Source organism: Kogia breviceps, chromosome 10 (assembly GCF_026419965.1).
Source record: "Kogia breviceps isolate mKogBre1 chromosome 10, mKogBre1 haplotype 1, whole genome shotgun sequence".
Lineage (NCBI taxonomy): Eukaryota > Metazoa > Chordata > Mammalia > Artiodactyla > Physeteridae > Kogia > Kogia breviceps.
Genome location: NC_081319.1, coordinates 68389675 through 68414931, shown reverse-complemented (window position 1 = coordinate 68414931; position 25257 = coordinate 68389675). Strand labels below are relative to the sequence as shown.

The 25257-nt window shown below is 56.3% G+C and overlaps 1 protein-coding gene across 1 annotated transcript in view; it reads left to right on the top strand.

Moving 5' to 3' along the window:
* Positions 1 to 25257, top strand: part of GRM4 (glutamate metabotropic receptor 4) — a 115029-nt gene that overhangs the window by 48189 nt on the left and 41583 nt on the right. Inside the window, 1 exon segment of the mRNA XM_067006046.1 lies at positions 2165 to 2381. Within this exon segment, the coding sequence (XP_066862147.1) occupies positions 2165 to 2381 (217 nt within the window).

Genomic DNA, 25257 nt, shown 5'->3' with positions numbered 1-25257 from the left:
TTGTCACAACTGGGGGAGGGGTGTGCTACTGGCATCTAGTGGGTAGGGGACAAGGGTGCAGCTAAACATCCTACAAGGCACAGGACAGCCCGCCAACAAAGAATCACACCCCACTCCCCTCCACAAGCGTTAACAGTGCTGAGGTGCGGAAACCGCGCTCTAAGACCTAGAGACTCAAAAACCAGCCAGCCAAACACAGCTATAATACCATCATCAGACCTTAAAAATAATGATACTTTTTGAATGAATCATCAAATGTCCAACCAGAGTCCACCTTGTAGGGGGTGCTGCTTTCATGCTAAGTGTCCTCCAGGGCCCAGAGGACTGGGCTAGTTTTCAGACACTGCTGACTCAGGCAGGCAAAGGGACACATGTGCTCTGGGACATTCCAGTGAGGTTTGCTTTCTAAACACATGCTGTATCTGCGTGGTTCTATGTGGAAAACAGAGTCTAAGGTGGAAGGTCCTGCCCAACCTCGCCTCTAGCCCCTGGCTCTCTCCCGGGAGGCAGCTTTGCCCCTGTTTAGTTTCAGAGCAGGTTGAGTATATACCCCAGTGGAAGGTGGACCCCCCCCCCCGCACTGTCCCTGGGGATAGGCGCACCCTAGGCAGAGGCCAGGTGGGCAAACCCATGTGCAGGGGGGCTCCTGGAGTCCTCTGGCTTCCGGAATATTTTCCCACCCTCAGTTGCCATGTGGGCTAAAATTCTGGCCATTAATTTTTTTCTGCCAGGATTGAATCTTAATTATTCCTTAGGGGGAATCAATCTTCAATTTGACAGCAGCCCAGATCAGTATGCCCAGCCCTTCACCCTGTCACCGTGGATGACTGAGATCAGGGTAAAGGGCACACAGGAAGGGTACATGTCGGTGTGGACCAAGGCAGGGGGTGGAGAGCACAGGCCACTGGCCGGTCCTGGGGAGGCGGGGCAGATGAGAGCCCTGTGAGGAGGGCACCCGGGATGTGGGCCGGGGGAAGGTAGGGGAGGCTCAGGAGGGTCCACACGACCCCTTTCATGTCCCTTGGGGATGTTGGATGTCAACCACAGGAGGAAGGGCAGCTTGAGAGCTCCATGTGCCACCTTTGCCTGGGGGGCCAGGTGGGAGGTGTGAGGGCAGGAAGGTGCCCTGTGACTGGGGGAGCCAGGCTGGGGCCAGGAGGCCCGGAGTCTGCCGTTGAGAGGCTGTGGCACCAGGTGGGCCCTGTGTCCCAGGCTGCGGAGAGAGGGTTTCCCAGAGACCCCAGTCTCTCTGGCCTTCTGGGATTCAATCTGTGGGGTAGGGCGAGGGCTGTGGAAATTGGAACCTGGGCTCTGTCCCCTCTGAGCTGGGCAGGAGGAAGGAACCTGGGCCCAGAGGGAGCTGTGGGGATGGGGTCTGCTGGGTGGTGACAAGAAAGGCTGCCTGGGGGCAGGGAGTGGACCAGATAAACCCTCAGGGCCCTCTCACCACCCTTATTCCCACTCCATCCCTGGGCCAATGGTCTGGGGATTCTCTCCAGCTAGGATGTTCCAGCTCTTTATGTAAATTGAGGCACCCAGAGGATCCCATGGTGTGTGTGTGTGTGTGTGTGTGTGTGTGTGTGTGTGTGTGTGTGTGTGTGTGTGTGTGTGTTTGTGTGTGTGTGTGTGTGTGTGTGTTAGCACGTGCGTGTATGTGTGTACAGGCATGTGTAATGTTATCCCCTATGACTCTGGGATGTGTACGGGTGTGTTATTGAGGGACCACCGGCCACAAGACCCAGGTGAGGTGGGCTGGGAGACTTTCTAGAGGAGGGCTTGATGCTGACACGCCTCTCACTTCTCACCCTGATGCCAGCCTCACTCCTGCTGGGAAAGGGGAGAGGCCTGGGGAGAGACGGGAGCAGGGGAGCTAAGTGGGGGTGGGAGGCATTGGGACCCTGGGTAGAGCCAGGGGCGGGGCTGACCAACCATTTGCCCACCCTCTCTGGGCCTCAGTTTCCTCCTCTGTCAAGTGGGGCTGGGACCTATTCAGCCCATGTCAAGGGGTCTCCCCCAGGACGAGAGGAGGCAGTGCCCGTGGGAAGGGCTGTGGAGGGTGGTCCCAAGGCCATGGGATGGGAGGCAGGTTGGGGTGTAGGGGCTGCTGCTGGCCGGGCAGGGTGAGGTGCCAGCCGTCCCCATCAGTGGCCCCTCTCGCCCCCAGATCCCCCAGATCAGCTACGCCTCCACAGCCCCCGACCTGAGTGACAACAGCCGCTACGACTTCTTCTCCCGCGTGGTGCCCTCGGACACGTACCAGGCCCAGGCCATGGTGGACATTGTCCGTGCCCTCAAGTGGAACTACGTGTCCACGCTAGCCTCGGAGGGCAGCTACGGTGAGAGCGGCGTGGAGGCCTTCATCCAGAAGTCCCGTGAGGACGGTGAGTCCAGCGCCCGCCTTCAGGGTCGTGCTTGGGGACAGGGGGATGTCACAGCGTGGTGGCCGAGCACTGCTCGGGAGCCGCTCCCTGGGTTCTGCCTTGGGCTCTCCTGCCCCGGGCCACCCCCTCATGGGCCTGAGTCTCTCCTCTGAGCCTGTGGCCTTGTGAGAGGGTGGCTGGGTGACTGCTGGGGGCTGGGGGTGGATGTGAATGACTTTTGCGGACATGGCTGGGCAGACGGAGGGACTGTCAATGTTCCCAGCATGGGAGCTGATGGAACAGCCCCTGTTCTTAGGCAGAGAGGAGGAGAAGGAGGTGCGGATAGAGGTGGGCTTGTTCAATGGGGTCTCAGGGACCCAGGAGCCAGAGGCCAACCAGCAGCTTCTTGGAGCAAGGATTTGATTGAGGGACTGGGAATTCAGAATCCTTAAACTTGGGCCGTGTGGCGACGGGCAGGGGCTGCGGTGGGGCTGTGCTGGCCCCAGGGCAGTAGGTGCCCTGTGGGTGGGATTCCGGGAAGGGTGGGAAAGTGACTTGCTCTCCTCAGATCCTCCCCACTTACCACAGGCCCCCTTGCCCCACCGAGCTCACAGCGTTCCTGAATTGCCGTCCTCAAAGTTATAAAGCTTCTAGTTATCAGCAAGCAAGGAGAGGCTAAGCAAGGGTTACCTCCATGGCAGGCCCACACCTGGGCCTCTGGCCGGTCCTTTCCGATGGTCACACTGAGGCAGGACAGCCTGTGTGTGGGGGGGTGTCCAGGGCAGCAGACAGGTCCCTGGGTTGGGGGCTCCACCTGGGCTGGTGAGCCCTGCCAAACTGATTCAGAGCTGTGGGGGCCAAGGGACGGCTCCCGTGCTGCGTGGGGCATGGAGGGAAGCAGGGAGGCCCTTCCGCTCCTGGCGGACCCTCCTCCCCGCAGACGGGGCCCCTCTGCCTCCTCTCCTGGCCTCTCCCAAGGCGCTGTCTCTAAATAGCTCACTGTGGCTCCCTCGACCTTGGGGGATGGCGTCTCTATATTTATACCCGGAGAGCCCCGGAACTCTAATTGCTTTTTCTAAGGACCACAGAGTGTCCAGAGTCTGGCATTGGTAACACCCTGCGGGCATAATCCTGCTATAAATCTCAGACAAGCCCCTTTAATTGTACAGCCGAAGCAGCTCGTGTGCTTGTAACCTGGCGGCGAGGGTGGGGGGGTGGCGGAAGTGGGGCAGTGCTGACTGATGGCTGCGGCTCCAGCAGCTGGGCCCCCGCGGAAGGAAGCATGGGGTGGACAGACCGCACTCCCACCTGCAGGCAGGCTGGGCAGTGTCAGACCCCAGCCCCCCCCGCCCCTCCCTGTGACTGCCCACAAATCCTTTCTTTCTTTGCTCAGACTTGGGTACCTCTCTGCACTGGTTCCACCCATCCTGCTCTGCAGGTTGCTCTCCTCCTTGATGGCTTGAGTCCTTACCCAAACAAGCCCACTGCCTTTCTGATTCAGCTGCAACCTCTGTTGGATTTGGGGACAAAAGTGCTGGATGGGGGTAGGGACAGAGATCCAGAATCTTAGTGTTCAGTTGTGTTTGGTCCCTGCCATAGGGACCTGGAAGCCACCCCCTGTACTCAACATAGCCTTCCCTATGCCTCTGGCACATGCTGAGTCCCTGTTTATACTGGGTGTTCTGGGTAATCTGCCCTACCAGATGAAGTAGGTACCCCCGTTTTACAGGGAAGGAAGCTGAGGCTCAGAGACACCAAATAATTGGTACCAGGTCACAGAGAAAGTTAGAAGTGGAGAAGGGATTTGAATCCAAGCGAGCTGGCTCCAGGACTAGAGGTCTTAACAGCTTTGTATTTTTGTCACTCTGTCTTCTGCCCATTTCCCACTGCAGTAACTGGGACCCATGTGGACCAGTCCTGTGCAAGGGATGGGGGTATGACAGTCACGTGCGCACACACACACACACACACACACACACACACACACGCACACTTGACCTGGAGGGACACATGCTGATGTGTTAAGCGTGGGAGAGGCATGGTATTGAGGTGAGGTCAGGGCATTGCGTTTTGGCTGAAGCTAAGGCTACTGTTTGAATTTTCTGCAAGCATCTAATCAGGCATTGAGTAGTTAGAAAATAGAAAGTCTACTCAAGATTTTTAAAAGGACCCCTAGAAAAATAAGAGAACTAACTGCTCTGCCCGGGCCCAGCACAGGGGCACAGCTGTGCCCCTGCCGCCTGCACTCCTTCCCATTGCTGAGGGTCTGGCCTCCCACCTGGCCAGACCTCCCTCATCTGAAGACCTCCTGGCAGGGTGTGCAGCCCCGGGGCCCTGGCTGGGCAGCTAGGTCTTCCTGACCTGCCTGCTAAATGAAATTTGATTTGGAGAACCATCTTTAGGCAAATGAAGAGAAAAGGAGAGAGCTGCCCAAATTGAATTCAGAATTGAGCGGCCAGTAGAAAGGGGCCGCTGTACCTTTTGCCTAATTCCTGTGAAAGATTAAAGATGTCTTTGGCTGTATATCGTATTGATTCATCCTCTGAAGTATAAATCATCTTCGCATTGCTCAGAGGAGTGCCAGGGAGCAGGGAGGACGGGAGGGTGCGCTCGCCAGGCTGAGGGTGTACATCAGAGCCCTGGTGAGAGCTCAGCCAGCAAGTCCTGGGTGCCTCCTGTGTGCTGGGCTCCGGGTCCTTCAGGGAGAATAATTATGGCCTTTTTATAGATGAGGAAACTGAGGCCAGAGAGGGTAGGTCACTTTCCCAAGGCTACACAGCCAGAACGTGGAGGAGCTGGGATTGGAACCCAGCTCCATCCTCTGGGTGGGGAGCTCCTGGGTAGCACCCAGAACTATTGGGCCATTGGCACAGGGCTTAGAGAAAGCTCTGGCACTGCACTTTCCAGTCTCCATGAGCAGTGCCCTCCCACCCCAATCACTTGGTCATGTGGATTATGCCCTGAGTCAGCCTATGGCCCTTGACTGAACCCTGCACTGTGCCAGGCAGCCTCACTGCACTTTCATGAATCCTGATGACAATCTTGTGGGCCCAGTGTTATGTCCCCCTTTTACAGATGAGGAGACTGAGGCTCAGAGGGGTGAAGTGGCTGGCCCAGGCTCACACACTGAGGTGTTGGAGCAGGACTTGGAGCCAGGATGTCAGACCTAGGCCCTTTACCCCACGCTATCCGTCTCCCCCAGCTTATATCACAGAGATGGCAGTGCATGGTTAAGGAACAGGCCTCGACAGACAGACCTGGCCTCCGACTGAGCCACTTACTAGTCATGTGATTCTGGGAAAGTCACTCAGCCTCTCTCGGTTTTGGTTTCCTCATCTGCGAAATGGGGATGAAACTGGTTGTTATCAGAATGAAACGTGCTCCTGGCCCATGGAGGTGGGCACTCAGGAATGCACATTGGAGGGTTATTATTAGGGGTCTGGCTGCCTGGGCCCCAGCCCTCCCTGGTGCCAGCCGCTCTTGGGGAGGCCCAGGGAGTGATGGAAGGCCCGAGGGGGTGGTGCTGGGCCCTGTGTGGGGCCACAGGCAGTGTCCAAGAGCAGGATGAGGGACAAAAATCACAGGAGCCCAGGCCAGCCTGCTTGCCCTGGTGTCTGCAGCAGGTCGTGGGCATGTGTGTGCTTTTGTGAGGTGTCGGGTGCATCCCTCATCTGTGTGGTGTGCGCTGCCTTCTGGCTGCAGGGCTCCCCCTCTCCCTGCCAGGCAGAGGCTGCCCAAGGGAAAGGCTAGGGACACAACCAGGCCTGGGATTAGGTACGTAGAGCAGGTCCTGCCTGGGCTCTGGAGATAATGTGAGTGAGTCACCCATGGAGGGAGATGAAGGCTAGAGGGGGTGGCACAGATGGGGCCCCGCCCTCGGTGCCTTCCACCACTGTCCTGGGCGCTCTCAGGGGTTGGGGTCTGGTGTATGAACTTGTATACCCCCACGGCCTTTCCGTATCAGTGGGGCCTTGTGTGAGCCTCAGTTTACGTGCACTAGTGCTCCATTTCACAGATGAGGACAACCAAGGCTCAGGGAAGTCAAGGGGCCTGTCTAAGATCACAAGGAAGTGTCGAGTGTCAGAGCCCAGGGCTTCTGTGTGGGTGACAGGACAATGGATAATATTAGTAGGTAACATTTATGGAGCCCTCCTGTGGACCAGACCCCATTTTATGTGCTTCATACATGTTAACTCATTTGTCTTTCAAGACAACTCCATTATACAGATGGCAATACTGAGGCTCAGAGAGGTTAAGTAACTCCCCTGAGGCCACACAGCTGGAAAGTAGCAGCAGTGGGATTTGAATCCAGCATGGCCTCCTGATCTCTGGTGCACGTCATAGGAAGGGCATACAGGTCAGCTCTGGGCAGGGGCATTTCCATGGGGCCACCTTGAGGGTTTGGTTCTCTAATGAGTGATTCCAGCACCCTGGGCACATCTAGGCCTGTACTCCTAGGGTGAGAATGGGAGGGCCTTTCTGGGTGTGGCGGGAAGGGATGTGGGAGCCTCAGGCCTGCTCCTTGAAGGATGTCCTGTCCCTCGCACGGTGGAAAATGTAAAGCCACATCTCCCTGCCGTGTCCCCACATCCCCCATTGGTATTCCGGAGATGTTGGTGAGTCAAGCTGTTGCTGGTCTGACCTCCAGCTCCAACTCCCAGGGCTGAGCATCAGACTTGCATTTAGATGGGCCCGTCTGTGCAGCGGAGTGGCAGGGCTGGCAGCTGGAGGCCCAAGGCTGGGGCACCTCATCCCTCTGGCTCTGTGACATCTCTAGACTCAGTTCCTCCAGCTGTAAACGGAGGCTCCAAGGAGAGCGGGGAGGAGCTGGCCAGCTGGAAAGAGCTGTGCCACCCGGAGGGGCTGGCACTGCTCATCTTTCTGGGAGACCAGAGAGGAGAGAGGTTTGCTCCAGGGCACCCCCAGGGTCCAGAAGCTCCCCTTTCTGCTGCCTCCCCTCCCGGACCTTGTCTCCTTCCACTCCCCTCTCAGGCTCTTCTCCAGTCACACCAGCCTCCTCACGGCTCCTCTAACACTCCAGGCACAAGCCCACCTCAGGGCCTTTGTACTGGCTGCTCTCTCTGCCCAGAAAGCTCTGTCCCTGGCTGTCCATGTGGCTGCACTCTCAGTGCATTCAGCTGCCTTCCCGGGGGTCCCCACTTCAGAGGGGCCTCTCTGACCACTGTGTCTCCAGTCTACTACTCTCCATTCCATGCTCCCTGCTCTGTTTTTTTTTATAGCAATTGACAAGTACATTTTTATTTGTTTATGGTCCATGACAGCAGAGATTTTTTTGCCTGTTTTGTTCTCTGGTGCCTCCCCAGCCTCTAGCACAGTCTCTGGCACACAGTAGTTGCTCAGTAAATGTTTGTGGGATGGGTGATCATGAAATCCAGCCACCTACTCACTTCTTTAGCCCATCTTCCCATCCTAGGCCTGAAAGGTTGCTCTCCCAGTCTATAGAAGGGCAGACTGAGGCTGACAGAGCACGGGCTTCTGGGGTCAGGCTGCCCTGGGACCCTGCCCTCCCCTCTGAGCTCCTGGCTGCCCCCAACCCTATCCTGACTCATCGAGGACAGATATCCTTTCCACCGCAGCGCCTGCCTTGGGATGCTTTGTTCTGAGGTGCTGCCTGCCCCAGAAGGCAGGAACGGGAAGAGGCTCAGCCTTCCAGACCCCGCTCGAGTCTCCCACTGGCCTGAACTTCATGGATTTATTTCACATCCACTGGGTACCCAGCCCCTGCACGAGGAGAGGAGAGAAGCAGTGGGCTCTGCCAGCTCTCAGCGGGCGTGGGAAGAGCAGTGCCCAGCCAGACCTGGCACCCTGCCCTCCTGCAGGAGGTGCCCAGGAGAATTTGCCTTAATAATTGAATGAAGGGATGTGACGATGCATGTGTTGAGGTGAAGAGATAGACTCCAGGGTTGCAAGGGGCCCAGCCCATCAAGATGGGCAGCCCAGCAGGGCTTGGAGGAGGGGTACTTGGACAAGTGGAGAGGAAGGAAGGGGTGTGCCAGGTGGGGGAACAGCGTGAGCAGGAGCCTGGAGGAAGGAGTGGGCAGGCAGATGGGACCCCAGTCAGGGGCCTGTCCTGGTCCTAGTAACCGTGGGATGGGGACACATGTGAGATGGAGCTGAGCGGTTTCTTTCAGGTCAACCCTGCATTTAACAGTTTTTAGGCACTTGGGGTTGTTGTGTCCACCTGCCATGTCCAAGTTACTTAGGGCCCTGGGGAGTCTTCTCTGCCCATCACGGCTCAGTGCCAAGGCCCCTCCTCCCTGCAGACTTGCTTACCCAGGGAGGCGTGTGATCTTCCCCTAGGCTGGCCTCCTGGGAACCCCAATCATACCTGCCCCAGTGCCTGTTGCATTTCCCCTCTTCCACTTGACTGGGCCCCTTGAGGCCGTGGAAGGCAGGACCCCCTTGGCTCTGTGTCCTTCGCCGTCCCTCGCACACAGTGGGGCCTCAATAGATGTTTGTAGGATGAACAGATGACCAGCCCTGTGCCCTTGGGCACGTCATTGCCCTTCTGGGGCCTCCGTCTCTCATCTGTGACAGGAGTGGGCACATTAGCTCATCTGCAGGGTCCAGCTCTGACATCTGGCAGGCTGGGTCCTCCTAGCCCGAGGCCCCTGACTCCAGGCATCCTTCTCGTAAGCAAAGGCTCATCATGGGGGCACTTCAGGCTTGGTCTTTTGGTTCAGGGATGAGTGGGTCCAACTGTATGGGGACAGAGCCTGGAGCATGCGACCTTCTCACCCTCAGTCAGGTGAAATGTGGTTGAGATTAGCCGATGGGGCAGGGCCCTGGAAGCAGGGAGACGTCCTGCCACTTGCTTTGGGTTGGTGTATAAGAGCAGGATGGCTTGTAGCATCTTCCTGAGGGGAGACCTCTGGGCCTCACAGCCCAGGGACCCTCAGCCCTGCCCACTGACCATGCATTTTCCAAGAATGTGGGAGGGGAGTGGACCCCACCCCAGAGCCAGTCCCCACCATTCTAGCTTATCAACCAGGCTGCCCCCAACTTGAGACAAATTGCATCTTCCTCTCCCTTGGTCTGCTGCCCGTCACTGCTCTGTGGATGGAAATTCAGTAGACTTGGTATGGGCATCCCCTGCCAAGCTGTGAGGCCCACCGCGTGCCAGCTGGGTCTCCGGGATGCTCTGGGAGATTGGCAAGGTGTTGGCATCAGTGTGACTGCACAGTGATTACCCAGTCCGTCTCTGTCCCGCTTTGAAGGTGAACCCTGAGCTATCTGGCCTGCCGTGGGGACTTCGCCTGTCCGCTCTCATTTCTCTGCCCTCCTGGCCTTCAGTGCGGTGCTGGCACCTTTTGATTTTGTGAGTCCCGTGGGCTGGGTGTCATCAGGCCACTTTTCCTCTCTCTCTGACTCATCTCTGATGTGTTTGCCCTGGCCTATCACAATGGGGACATGCTCCCATCCGAGTTTGCCTCTAAGCTTGATGGGATTGACAGGAGGAAGAGGAGACAGAATGGACACTGAGCCCTTTTTGCTCCGAGTTTGCATCCCTTCCCTCTTGGACAGGAAGCAGCATTTTCTTTCACCAGGCCTCTTTGTGGAACGTGTTTGAAGATTTCTTCCAGGTCTAAAAAAGTTTTCCTTTGCTGGTTGCAGCCCCTTTGTGAATCCTGTCCTCCCTGGATGATGCAGTAGAGTGGAGGGCTTAAGAGCCCAGATGCTGGCTTGGCCACCATGAACTGTGCAATCTTGAGCAGTCACTTAGGGGCGCTGGGCCTCAGTTCCCACCTCATGAAATGGGAATATTTATAGCACTTCCCTGGACTTCCCTGGCAGTCCAGGGGTTAGGACTCTGTGCTTCCATTGCAGGGGGCCCAGGTTCGATCCCCGGTCAGGGAACTAAGATCCCGCAAGCCGTGCAGTGCTGCAGAAAAAAAAAAAAATAAATAAATAAAAAGAAGCACTTCCCTTCTAGGTTGCCATGAGCATTAAGTGAGTTAATACATGTAAAGCACTAACTAGCACAGTCTGGGCCGTGCACTAAGCACTAAACTTCTGGAGGTGTAATTTTCATCATTATTCATCAGAGTGGGAAGTGGGGATCAGGACCCAGTTCTAGTCCTGGCTCTGTCTCTGGGTGGCTGTGTAACACTGGGCCGGTCACTTTCCCTCTCTGAGCCTCAGCTTCATCACCAGTGTGAAGGCGATGGGTCAGGGGACCTCTGAGGTTGCCCGTGATGTGGGTCTTTATGTCTCTCACCCACCTCTCTTGGCTTTTCTGTCCTCACCACAAGGAGGTCCGGGTACCATGGGGTCGGCCTCTGGCTTCTGCTGTGTCTGTGTTCTTGAGCCCAGACCTGAGCCCACAGAGTAACCACATCGACAGCATCTGTTTCCTCAGCTCCTTTGGCCTCTTTGGTTTATTTATTTATTTTTTTAACCTCTGAGCCTTTTGACAAACACATCTCTAAACCTGGTCTGAACCCCATTGTCTTCAAGTTCATTTTCCTGCCCTTGTTTCTTTTTCCTCCCCTTCCTTGAGCCTCTGGAGCACGTTGGGATCTGTCCTCCGAGGCTCCCACACTTAGGGATACCTTCCGATTTCTTCCCCTTTGTTAAAGAGCAGGTGGCAAAGGCCGTTGACCTTTCCCTGCCCCCCACCAGCCCCAGCTCCGGCCTGGGCCTTGACCTCCAGGAAGCCCTCTTCACCTGTTTGCTGACTACTGGGTTTGAGCCTGTTTTCCTATCTGAGGCAGGGTTTCAGCACCCCCAGGCCCCCACTCTGAGATTCTTGGAGGTGTCACCAAAGCAAGCCCCTTCTCCCCTTTCCCTGCACTGTGGCTTCCTTCCCGCCCTACCCTGAGGCTCCTATTTCAGGCCAGTATGGGGCTGCTGAGTGTCCTGGGTGGGTTCTAGTTTCAGCCTCATCCCCTACTCCTCTGTGACCTTTAAGCAAGTCACTGCCCCTCCCCGAGCCTCCAGTTCTTCATCGTAAGACCGGGAAGGGGCTGTGCGCCTTTTTCAATGGGCGCACGCAGCCATTTTTGCCTTATTATCCTGTGTCACTCACCCAACCCTCTTCCCAGAGCCTTTGAGCTCCAGGCTCTGCCTCCTGCATCAGCCCCTCAGGCAGCCCGGCCTGGTCTGTGTGAAGACCCCTGGACCTCCTTTTGTTTTAATACACAATTTTCTAGGGAACATTTCATTACCCATCCTCATCGAAGCTACCAGACCCTGGCCCCAGCTCCTACACAGCCACCCTGAGAATTGTCCCTGTTTTACAGAAGAGGTGACCGTGACTCAGGCTGCCCCAGGGCCGGTGCAGTCCCTCACAGCTTGTCGGATGCAGAGCTGGGATTTGCATTCTGGTCTGTGTGACTCCCCCGAGCTCAGCTGGAGGGAGGGAAGGTGGGTGGAGCCCTCCTTTCAATGAGGTGTCTGATGCCTTTCACCTGGCTTCTCCAGGGAAACGTTGGTGGGTCAGTCAGATGGATGGACTTCAGAGGACCCCCTCTTCCCCCCCCCCACCACACCACCGCACACAGAGGCCAGAGGTTCTCTCAGGGCCAGGGAAGGAGGAGGGGGAGTGTGACGGACAATGTGTGTGTGACAGGAGTCACCAAGTCACATGTGGCCTTGGATGAGCCTGTGAGGGGTTCTGTCTAAAAGTGGGTGTAACGGGGCCTGGAGATCAGGAGGAATGCATCCCCTGATGGTCACCTTTTCAGTGATGGCTTCCCTCGTGTTCCTGGGGTTTTTAGGGACTCAGAAGGAGAGAGTCCAGGCCTCCAGATCACAGAGCCTGCTCGGGGTGGGGGGATGTGGCTGGTAAGGAGGGCAGTGGGGGCATTTCTTCAGCCCTTTTACCCCTCACTTCTATACAGTAATTAATTCATTTGCTCTATAGATATTTACTGAGCACCAATTATGTGCCAGGCATTGAAGCAGGACATGGGGGATACAGCAGTGAACTAAACAGATGAAGATCCCTGACCTTGTGAGCTCATGTTTGGGGAGAGAGATAGAGGCAGCTTATAGTAAACAAGTAAATACATCACCGTATAATAGAATTTCAGATAGGAAGTGATGGGCATTTCTATGAAGAAGAACAAAGCGGCATAAGTTGACAGAAGGCACAGGTAGAGGAGACCATAACACAGGTGGTCAAGGAAGGCTTTTCTGCGGAGGTGACATTCGGGCAGAGCCCTAAATACAGTGAGGGAGTGAGCCATGCAGAGATCTGTGGGAAGAGTGCCTCAGGCAGGAGAGTCAGCAAGTGCAAAGGCCCTGAGGTAGCAGCCTGCTTGGCATTTGGAGACTCTAGCCAAGAAGAAGCAGCAGAGTGAATGAGGGGGAGAGAAGTAGAAGGGGAGGAGCATATCACAGGGGGCCTTCTGGGCCACTGTGAGGACTTTGGCTTTTGCTTTGAGTGAGATGGGAACCATGGGAGCGTTGTGAGCAGAAGAGGGACGTGAATGGACTTGGGTTTACTAGGTTCCCTCTGGCCACTGTGTGGGGGAGAGACTGTGGGCCTGAGGCAGGAAGGCCAGTGAGGAGGCTACTGCCGTCCTCCAGGGTAGAAGGGATGATGACTGGGACCAAGGGGCTGGGAGTGGTGAGAAGAGACAGATCTGGGGTATGTTTTGAAGCTCGAGCCCACAGGACTTGCTCCCGGGTTGGGTTGCGTGTGGGCAGAGGGCAGAGGCGTCCCCCAGGCTTTCCTGGCTTCAGCACCACGGACAGCGCCAGCACCAGCCACCGGGGGAAGCCCTGGTTGGCTCAGGTCCCCAGCAAACAAATGGCCAGTGCCTGGATGCTGATGGGAGCCTCATCTGTAAAGTGCTGGTCCCTTCCCCTCGATTTTGTTATCCATTTCTCTTTTAGCCAAATATGTTTATTTCTGGGCACTGCTGCGAATCCATTTTGGGATGAGGCAGGTTTGAATGCAATTATATAGCTGGGATGAGAGGTTTGGAAGCAGTTGTCTCCAAAAATCTCTGCATCTGGCTAAATTGTTGTTGTATGGAGGGGGGTGCTAGGATGGGAACTGGGGGAAGGGGAGCTTCCTTGAGGAGGGGGTGATGGGAAGAGAGCCTTGAAGAACGGGGGGCCTGTCTCAGAGGAGCAGCAGGGTGTTCTGGGTAGGAGAGCTGAGTGATTGAATGTGGTTATTCATGGTGCCCTCCTTCTGAGAGTGAGGAGGGGGCAGCATCCCTGATACTGAGCGGGGTAGGTCGGCCGGAGGCAGACAGCGCTGACCCTCAGGGCTTCCGCGGACTTGCTGTGTGTCTGTTCTTTGACTCTCAGTTTCTCCAACTGTAAAATGGGTTAATTGTAGTCCCTACTGTGCTGGTTATTGTAAGAATGACAAAAAGAGTTGAATTAACCATCAGAAAGGGCAAGAAAGGGCTGGAGGGGTGAGGGCCTGCCTCTGAGGCCTGAGACCCCAAGGGTGAGCACTTGGCCTCTTCCTGGTTGGGTGCTCCTGGTCCCTTTGTGACCATCCTCCTTGTTCTCCCTGACACATGTGGTGGGTTCTATCTGTGCCCCATTTTGCTGTAGACAGAATGATCATATGGATATTCTATGCAAATGCTCATTTTTAATGAGCCAGAAGGAAAGCTAACGAACATCTTGCAGATGTATTGGGGCCCGAGGGAGGCCTTGGGATGGGGGAGGAAGCGGGGGACAAAGTGACAGGCAAGAGGAGAGAGGAGGGAGGAAGGGGAAAGAAAACGGAGCGGGGTTGGCGTGGACACAGTAGGGGCTGCAGAGTGGTGGAGGGAAAGCACGGGCTCTGTTTACCATCTCTCAGAACCTCTCTGCCTGCCCCATTTTAAGGTGGGGAAACAGGCTCGGAGAGAGGGGGAAACGTGCCAGATACCCCAGAAGCTGGGAGAGAGAGAGAGAAAGGCAGAGGAGAGGGAGCAGATGGGCTGGAGAAAGGGAAGGTGGAGGCAGCTGGGACTAGGCTCTGGGACTTGGTTTCCTTATCTGTATGATGGTCGTAGCACCTAAGACGTGGGCTGATTGGGAGGAACTAATGAGAGAACGTGTGCAAACATTATTCGACTGAAGAGTGCTGCCTGGATATGAGGGGCCGTGGAGTAATGTGTGTGTGGGAGAGGGAGAGGATGGGGCAGGGGACCGAGTGGGGGAGACAGGAAGACGAGGGTGGAGAGACACGAGCTGGAGATGGGGATAAGAGGCCTTCTGGACAATAGGCCAGCTCTTAATTAATTAGTCCATTCAATCATTTGTTCATTCATTCATTCCTCAGCATCTATAGTCTACTTCATAGAGGGAAGTCAGCTCCCAGAGGGCAGGAGTCTTGTCTGTCCTATCCATGGCTGTCCCCGTAGTGTTGAGGGCAGCATCTGGCACAAGGAAGAGCTTAAATTGTTGCTGAATCAATGGATGTTCTGTGCCCGGCAGTGGGCCCAGCGGTGGTCATCTCCCTGGAGCTCAGAGGCATCTAGTCCAGTAATTTCCCTTCCCTGTGCTAAGTGCAGTGCTTGAGACATTGCGATCGTTACCGGCACCCAGGGGAGAAGGAGCCTGGGGACAATGACGAAGGCTTCCTGGAGGAGGGGGCCTGAGTTGAATCCTCAAGAACTGACAGGAGCTGACTTGAAGGAGTCTGGGAAGGGGAACTGGGCATAAAGGCAGAGGGAACGGTCTAGTGTTGGGAACTGCAGGTGCTCTTGGAGGTGGGAAGTGATGGGAGCTGAGGCCGCAGGGCCTCAGGACTCGGCTGAGGGGTTTGGATTTTGCCCTGAGCCCTGAGGGGGGTGAGAGCCAGCGAAGGTGGGAGGGAGGGGTGTGCTGGAGTGGGATCAGTTTTGGTGGAGAGGTGGGACAGCCAGGCTGGACAGGCTGAGGTTTGCATGCAGGTGTGGGGCTCTGGTCTGGTCAGGCAGTGTCGACAGCAGTCGGGGGGCACAGGGGATTCGGGCCTGAGGGGTCAGCTGGCTGCTGCCAGGTGAGGCTGGACCCGCCCCCGGGGCATGGAGCCAGCCTGGAGAGGGGCCAGGGCTCTGGTTCAGATTAATTAAAAGACCTCTTAACTCTGGGCCGGAGTGCCTGGAGAGCATTTCAACGTCAACATAAATATCACAATGACCCGAGTCCCTCCTGATACTTAGTGCCCAGATTCCCAGGATGTCCCTTGTATTACAACATGGGACAGTCTCTCACTATGAAAAATGTCCGACCCCAAATGCCTATTGAGAAAAACTAGCAGATGGTAGCATCCCTTGCCCCAGCTCTGGTCTTCCACAGGAAGGGCAAGATCAGCTGAGCACCCTTCTCCCGCCACCCCTCCCGGGTTGCCCTCCTGAGGCCCACTCAGGGTTGCTCCCAGGATCCAGGCCTGGAGTCCCCTTTCCAGCCCTCCCTGCTCCCTGTCTGCCCACTCCCAGATCTGGCCAAGCAGGCCCCCAGGCTGTGGGGCCCCAAGCTTTTCCCCAACAGCATCGGGAAAGCCTGGGGCAGGTTTTGGGGGGTTGGCTGAGTGCTTCTCCAGGTCAGGGCCACATCTGGGCCTCTGTCCCTGACCTTTGTCTACCAACTCTTAATTAATCCGAGTCCCAGGCAGCCCAGCACCTCAAGAAAGCCTCCGATGGTCCACAGGCTCGGGCTGGTGTCTGCGCTGTCCTCACTGCCCTCCTCCACCACAGCCAGTTTATGGAGCACACGCACACCCACCGTCTCATCCTCCTTCCCACCCGGGGGCGTCAGCAGCCCCATTTCCTGGCTGAGGAAGCTGAGGCGTCACCCCAGGTACATCCAGAGCCAAGGCTGGGCCCAGACCCCCGCATTCCTTGCATTTCCTGCTGTTCTACCATCAAAAGGGTCGGCCTGAAGGAGCCAGAGCCGGTCTCCTCACCGTCCCTCCCCCTCCCTGGCCTGAAGAGGACGGCTGGTGTGGGAGAGGGTCCAGGAGGACTTCATTACCCAGTGCCTGCCTGTGGCACGTTGGGGGGGCCTGAGCCCGCCGCCGGTAGGGAGACATGCTTGGCCTGCCTGGGTAATTACATCTCAACATTTCATTTTGCTTGTCAGTTTCCACTTCCTGGGGATGTGGGCTCCTAAATATTTCATCCCAGCCTGAAGCTGCCTGTTCCTTTCTGGCCAAACCGCAGGCCCGGCTGCTGACCCTGAAGCCTGGCCCCTCCCTGCCCAGCTGAGCCTCGCTTCCTGTTCTGGGCTGGAGCTGGCCAGAGGTCATCTTCTCCATGCCCCTACCCCACACGGAGGTCTCTACCACCAGCCCAGCGCTGTCTTCTCTTCCCAAGGGATCTGGGGTGAAGACGCCAGACAGACAACATTGCCAGAAATTAGGCTCAGTTCAACCAGCATTGATTGAGCACCTCCTGTAGGCCTGACGCTCTGCTGGAAACCGGGGAGTTAGGAAAGAGAAAGATACAGTCAAGAAAGAAAGCCCTTTGAAGGGGCTTATGGGCTAATGGAGGAAACGGACAACAGTGTTATAACAGCAAACACTTATTGAGTACTTATGTGCCAGGCACTGTTACACGTTTTAACTCACTTATTCTTCATGCTTTGTTATGAGGCGACAACGCCCAGAGAGGTGAGTAACTTGTCCAGAGTCACACAGCTAAGAAGTGGCCTTCATGCCCTGAAGCGTGAGAGTCACAAACTGACAGCCTAGGCAGAGGATGGCGGGTGCCAGTGGAGAGGGGTGAGGTGAGAGCCGGGGTGGGCAGTGATGAGTCCCCACTCTGGGATGTTCTGTGGGGGAGGAGGTGGAGAAACTGAGCCCCGAGGTGGGGTTGGGCAGGTGGGGAAGCAGGATGGGTATTTCTGGCAGAGGACCAGCAAAAGCTCCAGGGTGGGAAAATTTGAGTTGCGTTGGAGAAAGTGGTCTTGCTGTAGAGTGTGGAGTTGTGAGGCTGAGGAAGGGGCTGAAAAGCTGCTATGTGATCTCAGCCCCTAGGTGTGTCGCTGGAGCTGGGCCGTCTTGTTCTGAAAGGGGTTTTTCAGCAGAGGACTCTGAGCTAACACTCAGCAGTCCTGTTTCTGGCTGCTGGCTGGCCTGACTTGCTGTGTGAGCCTTGGGCAGACTCCTTTCCCTCTCTGAACAAAATTTGAGGAATGGGTGGGATTCCCTCAGTTGAAGAATGCCCGGTATGGCCACTGAGAGTGGGGGGAGGTGGGCCTGGGGGGCAGGGGTCTCCTGGGGGGCCTTGGGGTGGGGGCATGCCAGAAATCGGTCTCAGGGCCCCTCACCCCTCAGTCCCCTCCTGCCCCCACCTGCCTCCAAACACCTTTGCTTCCTTCTCTCTCTCTCTCCTTTTTTCTGCTTTTCTTGCTTCAAAGGTGTTTTACCTAAATGGGTTTGTGTTAAGATATTAGGTCGATCACTCAGCAAATTTCCCTCTGCTCAGAGCTGAGCACCATGAATAATGCAGCTCTGAACAGCTTGCGCTGCTTAGCGGCCTCCCAGCGAGGGGACAGCAGCACTCAGCTCAGGGGCTCTGAGCCCCACAGCTGCCCTGGCTGGTCCCCCACAGCCTGCCTCCTCCCCCTCCCCCAAATATCCCCCCAAGGGCCAGGCCTGTCCGCAGGTGATCCCTTTAATCCTCACAACACCCCTGCCACATCTGGGGAGTGGCGAGAATGCCGTCCCATTTTACAGATGCAGATGTGGAGGTTCAGAGAGGTTGGGTGACTTGGCTCTTATCACGTAAGGGATTGAGGTGGGATGAGAGCCCCATCTGTGCCCAGCCTCGGCCTCCTGTGTCACAGCAGGCCAGCTCTCTGATGCCTCTGCCCCCCGTATCTGCAGGTCCAGCCCGACTCTCTATGGGGGCAGGTGGGTGTGAGTGGACGGCCTGGTTTCAGAGGAAAGTTGAGGACTTTGCCCTGATGGGGGCACTGAGGCTCCTCGGTAAATAGTTGTGGATGACAGAGGTGCCGGACCCCTCCACCCAGTCACTACCCCATCCCCCTTAGCAACCCCCAGCCAGGCTCCCCTGCACCAGTAGCAAAGGCGAGGTGTTGATGGTGCTAAGGTGTGGCCGGGCTGGCTGGTGGAGATGTGGACAGCTGACTTGTGTGCCTGGGTCTGCGGCTGTGTGGGTGTGTGGAGGGTGTGACTTTGGGAGGTTGGGCGTGGTGAGTGTGGCAGTGTGGGGCGGTGTGGTTAGTGTGTGAGCCTGTGTGGCTGTGAGATTGTGTGAGGTTGTAGTGATGTGTGGTATGTGACTGTGTGAGGGTGTGTGTCACCACGTGTGTGTGGCGGGGCGGGGCTGGGAGTGATGCAGGGGTGGGGAGATGAGCTGAGCGTGCTCAGGAAAGAAAGGATGTGTGTCCTGCCTTGACAGTCCCTGGGCCTCTAGGCTAAGGCCTCAGGTTCTGCCCAGCACTCTGTCCCTGGGGACGGCTCTCAGTTTCAGCTGGTGTCTCTGGTCCCCAGAGCATCTCTCACCAGCCCTGGATCCTGACCTGAGCTGGGTGAGGAGGTCCCTGCCCCCCTGCCTCAGCAGCCCCCACCCCCACTAGGACTTGCTCCCCAGCGGCTTTGGCTCCAGGAGGCCAACCCAAGCCTTCACAAACACCATCGCATTTGACCCTCACTCCAGCCCCACCGGGCTTTTTTCCCATTTTACTGATGGGAAGCCTGATGCTCAGAGAGGCTAAGTGACTTGTCCAAAGTCACACAGCCAGGAAGCAGTGGAGCAGACATCTTCCCCTCTGTCTCAGACCGGAGGGGAGGGGAAAGCTGAGAGCAGGTGCAGTATCCACGCTTTGCACAAACCTTTGATGGGGTATATCAGGGAGACACCTGCAGGTGGGAAACCGGAGTGACGGTTTCGCCCTCATTGTCCCTTGGTACCTGGGTCTTCCTGGCTCCAGCCAAATCTCTCACAGTGGGCCCACCATGTCCACAGGGCTGGAGTCACCCTGCCCTCATTACCTTCTCTACTGGCCCAGCTATCTTTGGCTCTGGGCCCTTGGGACCTGGCCAGTTTGCATGGCTATCTTATACTTTTCCACTTGTCCTTTTGCATGTGCATTTCTTGAGCGCTCGTAGCAAGGAATTTGCATCTAGGTGGAGGAGTAAATTCCCAACAGAAGGCAGGACTGAGAGAGAGGTCCCGGTGTGCATGGCGCTCAGCACCATGTGTACTTGGAGCTCACCAGTGTGTCCTGCAGGCGCTGTGCATGGATAAGCTTTGCAGCCCAGAGCCCGGCACAAAGTGGGTGCCCAGAGCCTGTGCATGCAGACATTCGGGCACTCCGTGTGAGCAGGTGGTGGCTCAGAGGCGAGCTCATAGTGGGCTTTGGGGGTCAGGGAGGTTCCCAAAGGAAGTGGGAAGGTTTGAGCAGGTGGCTACCTCAGATTCCTACAGAGCCTCTGCCCCTTTGCCCGTGCCAGCGGCTCCTGCCCCGCCAGCCCTCCCATCCCTGTCATTCGGGTACTCAGTGACTCATTCAACCGGCAAGCATGGGTCACTGCCTGACCCGAGCAGGCACAGCATGTGTGCTGGGCCCCATGAGGGATGGGGTGGAGAGACAAGCACTGAGGAGAAACTGGGGCCCAGCAAGGGAAGGGCTGGCCGAGGGAACAGCCTCTGCTAAGGCCTGTTGGGGCAGCAGATGTGGTCAGATGGTAGATTTTTGTAGGGGCCAGACCTGAGGAGGAGATGTGGCCTTGAATGTCACACACACACACACACACACACACACGCGCGCGCACACACGCACGCATGGGTGGGGAACCACCAAAGGTTGCAGAGGGATTTGTGCTTTAGAAAGAGGCTGGAGTGGACACCGGAGGGTGGGGAGTCGGGCCGGGAGTGGAGCAGACGGGGATGGTGGCCGTGAACCAGGCTTGAGCTGCCTCCCGGAGAGCCCTCAAGCCCTCTGTGGAGTCAGAGCCAGCCAGAGTGCGGGTTCACCCCTCTCTGTGCCCCCCAGCCCCACTCACCCTGGAGAGCCACAGGTTAGGGAGCATTCGCTCAGGGCCTGGGTGCCTTCCTGACCTCAGACGCCCTTTTAGCCACAGCTCTGCTGCCTGGAATCTGCCATATGGCTCCATTTACTTAGACAAGGACTTCCTTCCTGGTTGAAAACAAAAGTAACACCATGTTAGTCACTGAGCCCGCTGAGTAACTCCCTTTCCTGAGAGCAGGTTTGGGGAGAGGGCCTGGATTTGGAGTGGGAGGGAAAGAAGGGAGGACCAGGGAGAAAGACCTCTGTGTGTGCGTGTATGTGCATGTGTGTGTGTGTGAGGCCATACAGTCCAGGGTAACTCCCAGCCTCCTTCATGCCTTCCCCCCAACTCCCTTTCTGGCAAGAACCTAGCAGAGCCTGGGGGACCCCCTTGGGTTGTTAACAATCCCCACTTTCTCTCCATGTTGCAATTTGTTGCCTTCACATTTTGCCATAACGTAGATTTTTTCCACTTGATTTCCTAGGATTTGTCTTTCATTGTTTTTCTCCCTTTTTAAATTTAAAAAGACAAAAAAAAAAGAAAGGAAGGAAGGAAGAAAGAAAAAGAAAAGGGAAAGAGAGAGAGGAGAAGAGCCCAGTCTTGCTGGCCTCCTGCACTGTTTGTCTGCAGGGAAATTGCTTGACGCTCTGGAGGAGGATTTTCTCCCCCTTGGTCTGGAGCCCAGAGCTCGGGCTGCTGCTTGGGATGAGGGAACAGCCTGGGTTGCAGAATGTGATCCCAGGGCCCTGGGTGTTAGAGCAAGAGGGCTTTGGAGCTGTGGACACAGTGCCCTGTCTGGGTCACCTCGCTGTCCACTGCCTGCGGGCTGGCTGCTTAGCTGCTTCCTGGCGAGGGTAGGTCTCTTGGTGAGTGAGAGAATGAAGGATGGGGCAACAAGAGGATTCCCAAGCCTGGAGGATGTGGCTGAGGGCTCTGGGAAGGCACAGGGGAGCCCAGGTCCCCGATTGCCCCCTACCTGGGGTGAGCTTAGGCATAAGTGGGCTGCTCCAGGAGGAGGCTTTTTCTTTTTGCCTGCTCTGGGCTACCGGGCTAGGCTCAGCCCACAAGTTGGCATGTCGTGAAGGCAGGGGAATCTGGGGGCTGCTTGGAGCGAATGGGGAGGACTTATTTAGATGGGTGGAGTGGAGAGAGCCGTCCGCGGGGGATAGGGAAGTGCCAAGAGAAGAAGGAAGCTGAGCACAGGTGCAGTGATCTACTTGGTATAACCCGAGTCCACCAGGACGTTAGGGAGACACATCAGGCGGGAAACTGGGCTGATGACCCCCCCCCCCCCCCCCGCTGAGTCCTTAGTGCCTGCAGGTCTCCGTGGCCCTGCCCTCAAATAAGCTCCCTGGGTCATCTGTGCTGATGGAGGGAGCCAAGTGTGGACAATTCCACGCAGCAAAGGGTAGAAAAATGAGGGCATTTCAGCAGCTATCTCTCACTTGCAGGTGGAATTTACAAGTCCAAAGTGTCTTCAATTCCTGGCTCTCAGGCCAGGCAGTAGCTCCTGGAAAAATGTCTGAGTAGAGTCCACATCTGCAGCCTCCCTGCCCCCTAGGATGCAGCCCCCAGCCTCCCTCCATCATTTCACTCCACTTGTTTCCTCCTCTGCCCTGCAATGAGAGCTGTATGGGAGGAGGGGCTCTGTCCTCCTTGCGGCTGCATCCCAGCATCTAAACGGTGCTCAGTAAACACTTGTTGACTCAGTGAAGGAAAAGCAGCGGTAGCATGCAGGACAGGGTGCGTTGTTGGATGGCTGATGTCTGGGGAAGCGTGCAGTGGGCCTGGCACCCAGGGGGCCTTCCCCACCACCAGTGTGGCCAGCAGTGCTGTCTCCTGAGCCCCTCCTGGGGCTGGTCGCTCTCTCTTCCTGTCTTGCTTCCCAGCTAGACTGAGCTCCCAAGGAAGGGGTTTTACTTGCTATTGTTTCTTTCTTTTTTAAAAAAATTTATTTATTTATCTATCTATTTATTTATTTATTTATGGCTACGTAGGGTCTTTGTTGCTGCACTCGGGCTTTCTCTAGTTGCGGCGAGTGGGGGCTACTCTTCGTTGCGGTGCACGGGCTTCTCATTGTGGTGGCTTCTCTTGTGGCGGAGCACGGGCTCTAGGCATGTGGGCTTCAGTAGTTGTGGCTTGCAGGCTCAGTAGTTGTGGCTTGCGGGCTCTAGAGCGCAGGCTCAGTAGATGTGGCCCACAGGCTTAGTTGCTCCGCAGCCTGTGGGATCTTCCCGGAGCAGGGCTCGAACCCGTGTCACCTGCATTGGCAGGTGGATTCTTAACCACTGTGACACTAGGGCAGTCCCTACTTGCTATTGTTTCTTAAGGACCAAATGTGCCAGGAACTGAGCAGGACACTTCTTTTTTTTTTTGCGATACGCGGGCCTCTCACTGTTGTGGACTCTCCCGTTGCGGAGCACAGGCTCAGCGACCATGGCTCACAGGCCCAGCCGCTCCACGGCATGTGGGATCTTCCCGGACCGGGGCACAAACCCGAGTCCCCTGCATCAGCAGGCGGATTCTCAACCACTGCGCCACCAGGGAAGCCCAGCAGGACACTTCTTGAATGAATGAATGAATGAATGAATGAATGAATGAACAAATGAATAAACAAACACTCAGAACCGGCCCTGCCCTTGGAGAGTGCAGCTGGAGGCAGACACTGACACAGATATATTGGCTGGACCCAGAGAACACCGGGAAAGGTCACCAGACTGCAAATGGAAAGGGTGCAGAGACCACAAAATACTAGAGGAAACCCATATCAAGTTTCACTAGTGGAGTCTCCATGTCACGTTCAAGTCAGGGCAGGTGCCTGGAGCCTGGGGGAGGCGCAGGGTTCCAGTGCCGGGGAGGGCTGGCCAGGAAAGAGCCTGTCCTCAGGGGGAGGTAGGATTTTGGGAGCCAGATGACCAGCAGGAGGAGAGCAGCCCCATGTGGGCTCCCCATGTGCTTCCCCTCCAGTGTCCTATGGATTCCACTGGGCTGGGAGTTGCCGAGTGACCCTGTGTCATGGATGAACAAAGAGGCTCAGGGCAGCGCACACAGGGACTGAATGTGTCACTAGTGTCTGAAAGTTTGGTCTGGCCTGGGTTCTGGGGTCCACATTTACTAAGCATTTACATCTTTACATCTTGTATTTGCTTCTGATTTTTGTTTTTCAAGAAATAAAATGGGGATTGCCTGGAAGCCCTTTCACGGAGCCCTCAATCTTGTTCCATCCCTGCCTCCCTTGAGGTACCCTCTACCCACGACTCTGAAGGGGATGAGTTCCCTTCTTGTCCCCGTTTAGTCATTCAGCAAGCATTTATGGAGCACCGAATGTGTGCCAGGCACTGGGAGATCACAGTGCATACAACAGACCAAATCTGCCTTCATGCAGCTTTTGCTCATATATATGTGTGTGTCCATACAGAATAAATCTTATTATATGTGGCTTTTAATTTCTACATAAATGGGACAGATTCTGCTGCACTTTGCTTTATCAGCCAACTTTATGTTTTCAGGGTTTTTGTCGTGCTGAGACATGAGAGCTGTTTTATGAAAATTAGCTACATAATATTCCATTGTGCAAACACACCACAGATTAGCCATTCTTCTGTTGTAAATTTTTTTTTTTTTTTTTCCGGTATGCGGGCCTCTCACTGTTGTGGCCTCTCCCATTGCGGAGCACAGGCTCCAGACGCTCAGGCTCAGCGGCCACGGCTCACGGGCCCAGCCGCTCCGCGGCATGTGGGATCTTCCCGGACCAGGACACAAACCTGTGTCCCTTGCATCGGCAGGCGGACTCTCAACCACTGCACCACCAGGGAAGCCCTGTTGTAAAATATTTAAGTGGTTTCCATTTTTTTGCTGTTTCAAACAGCGCCACAGTGACTGTCTTTGGGCACGTTCCCTTGCACCCGTGTGTGACTTTCTCTGGGAAGGTTGTGGAGGGGGACACGCTGGCTTGTAGGATTCTAGACCCCCTGGTGCAGTCTGCCCTCAGTCTCCTTGTTCCCAGAGCACTTGGGCCAGGAGCTCTCCAAGGTCCCTACTGCCCCCAGGCACTCAGAGGCTCCTGGCAAGTGCCTGTGGCTTCCTGCCCCTGGCCCTGCACGGAGGCACTGGCTGGGCGGACGGTGGAGCTTGTAGCTGGCATGTGGCAACTGGTGCTGGACAGGGGGCTGGGGCTGTGTGTGGGGTGAGGGGCTTGCCAAGGGTGACCCAGGAAGGCCTAGGGGAGCCACGAGGAACCCCAGACTCCTTCATGCCCCCCTTCTTATAATCCTGTTCCTGGAGCCTGGGACAGGTGGAGGGTTCCAGCTTCTGTGCAGGGATAGGGCATGGGCTTGTTCCTCGCTGTTTGGGTTTAATTTGATTATATTTGCTCTCAGTATGGACTCATGGATTTTTTTTTTTTTTAATCCAAAGAGAGAGTCCTTGTGGTAAAGGAGGAGGGGTGCAGAGAATTGCCCCCACCCTGGTGGAGGGGTTTGAAGTGGGTGTACCAGGGGAGTGCTAGTCATGGTCCCCACAGTGATGGGGCTGCAGAGGTAGGGGCTGGACATGGGAGGGCTGGAAGGCTTGGCATGAGACTTGGGATCTTCCCAGGGGTGGGGAGGGGCTGCAGGAGATGGGGGTTAACAGAGACCCAGCAACTGGGGCCTTCCCTTTCTCTGCTGGAGGGAGGCTCTGGACACAGACCTGGATTACAGACCCACTGACCGCCCATGTGACCTCCATCAGGCTACTTAGCACCTCTGAGCCTCAGTTTCCACATCTGTAAGATGGGGCCATTAGCCCCTGCCCCAGGTTGTGTGAGGATTCACTGAGTGCCAGACATGCCGTGGGTGCTTAGTAAATGCGGTCCCTCTTGGGCCACTCCAGTCCTCTCTGGCTGTGGCATGAGGTCAGGAGGGCCGTGGAGACACTTGGTTTCTCACTGTGGGGCCACTGACACCAGTGGTACTT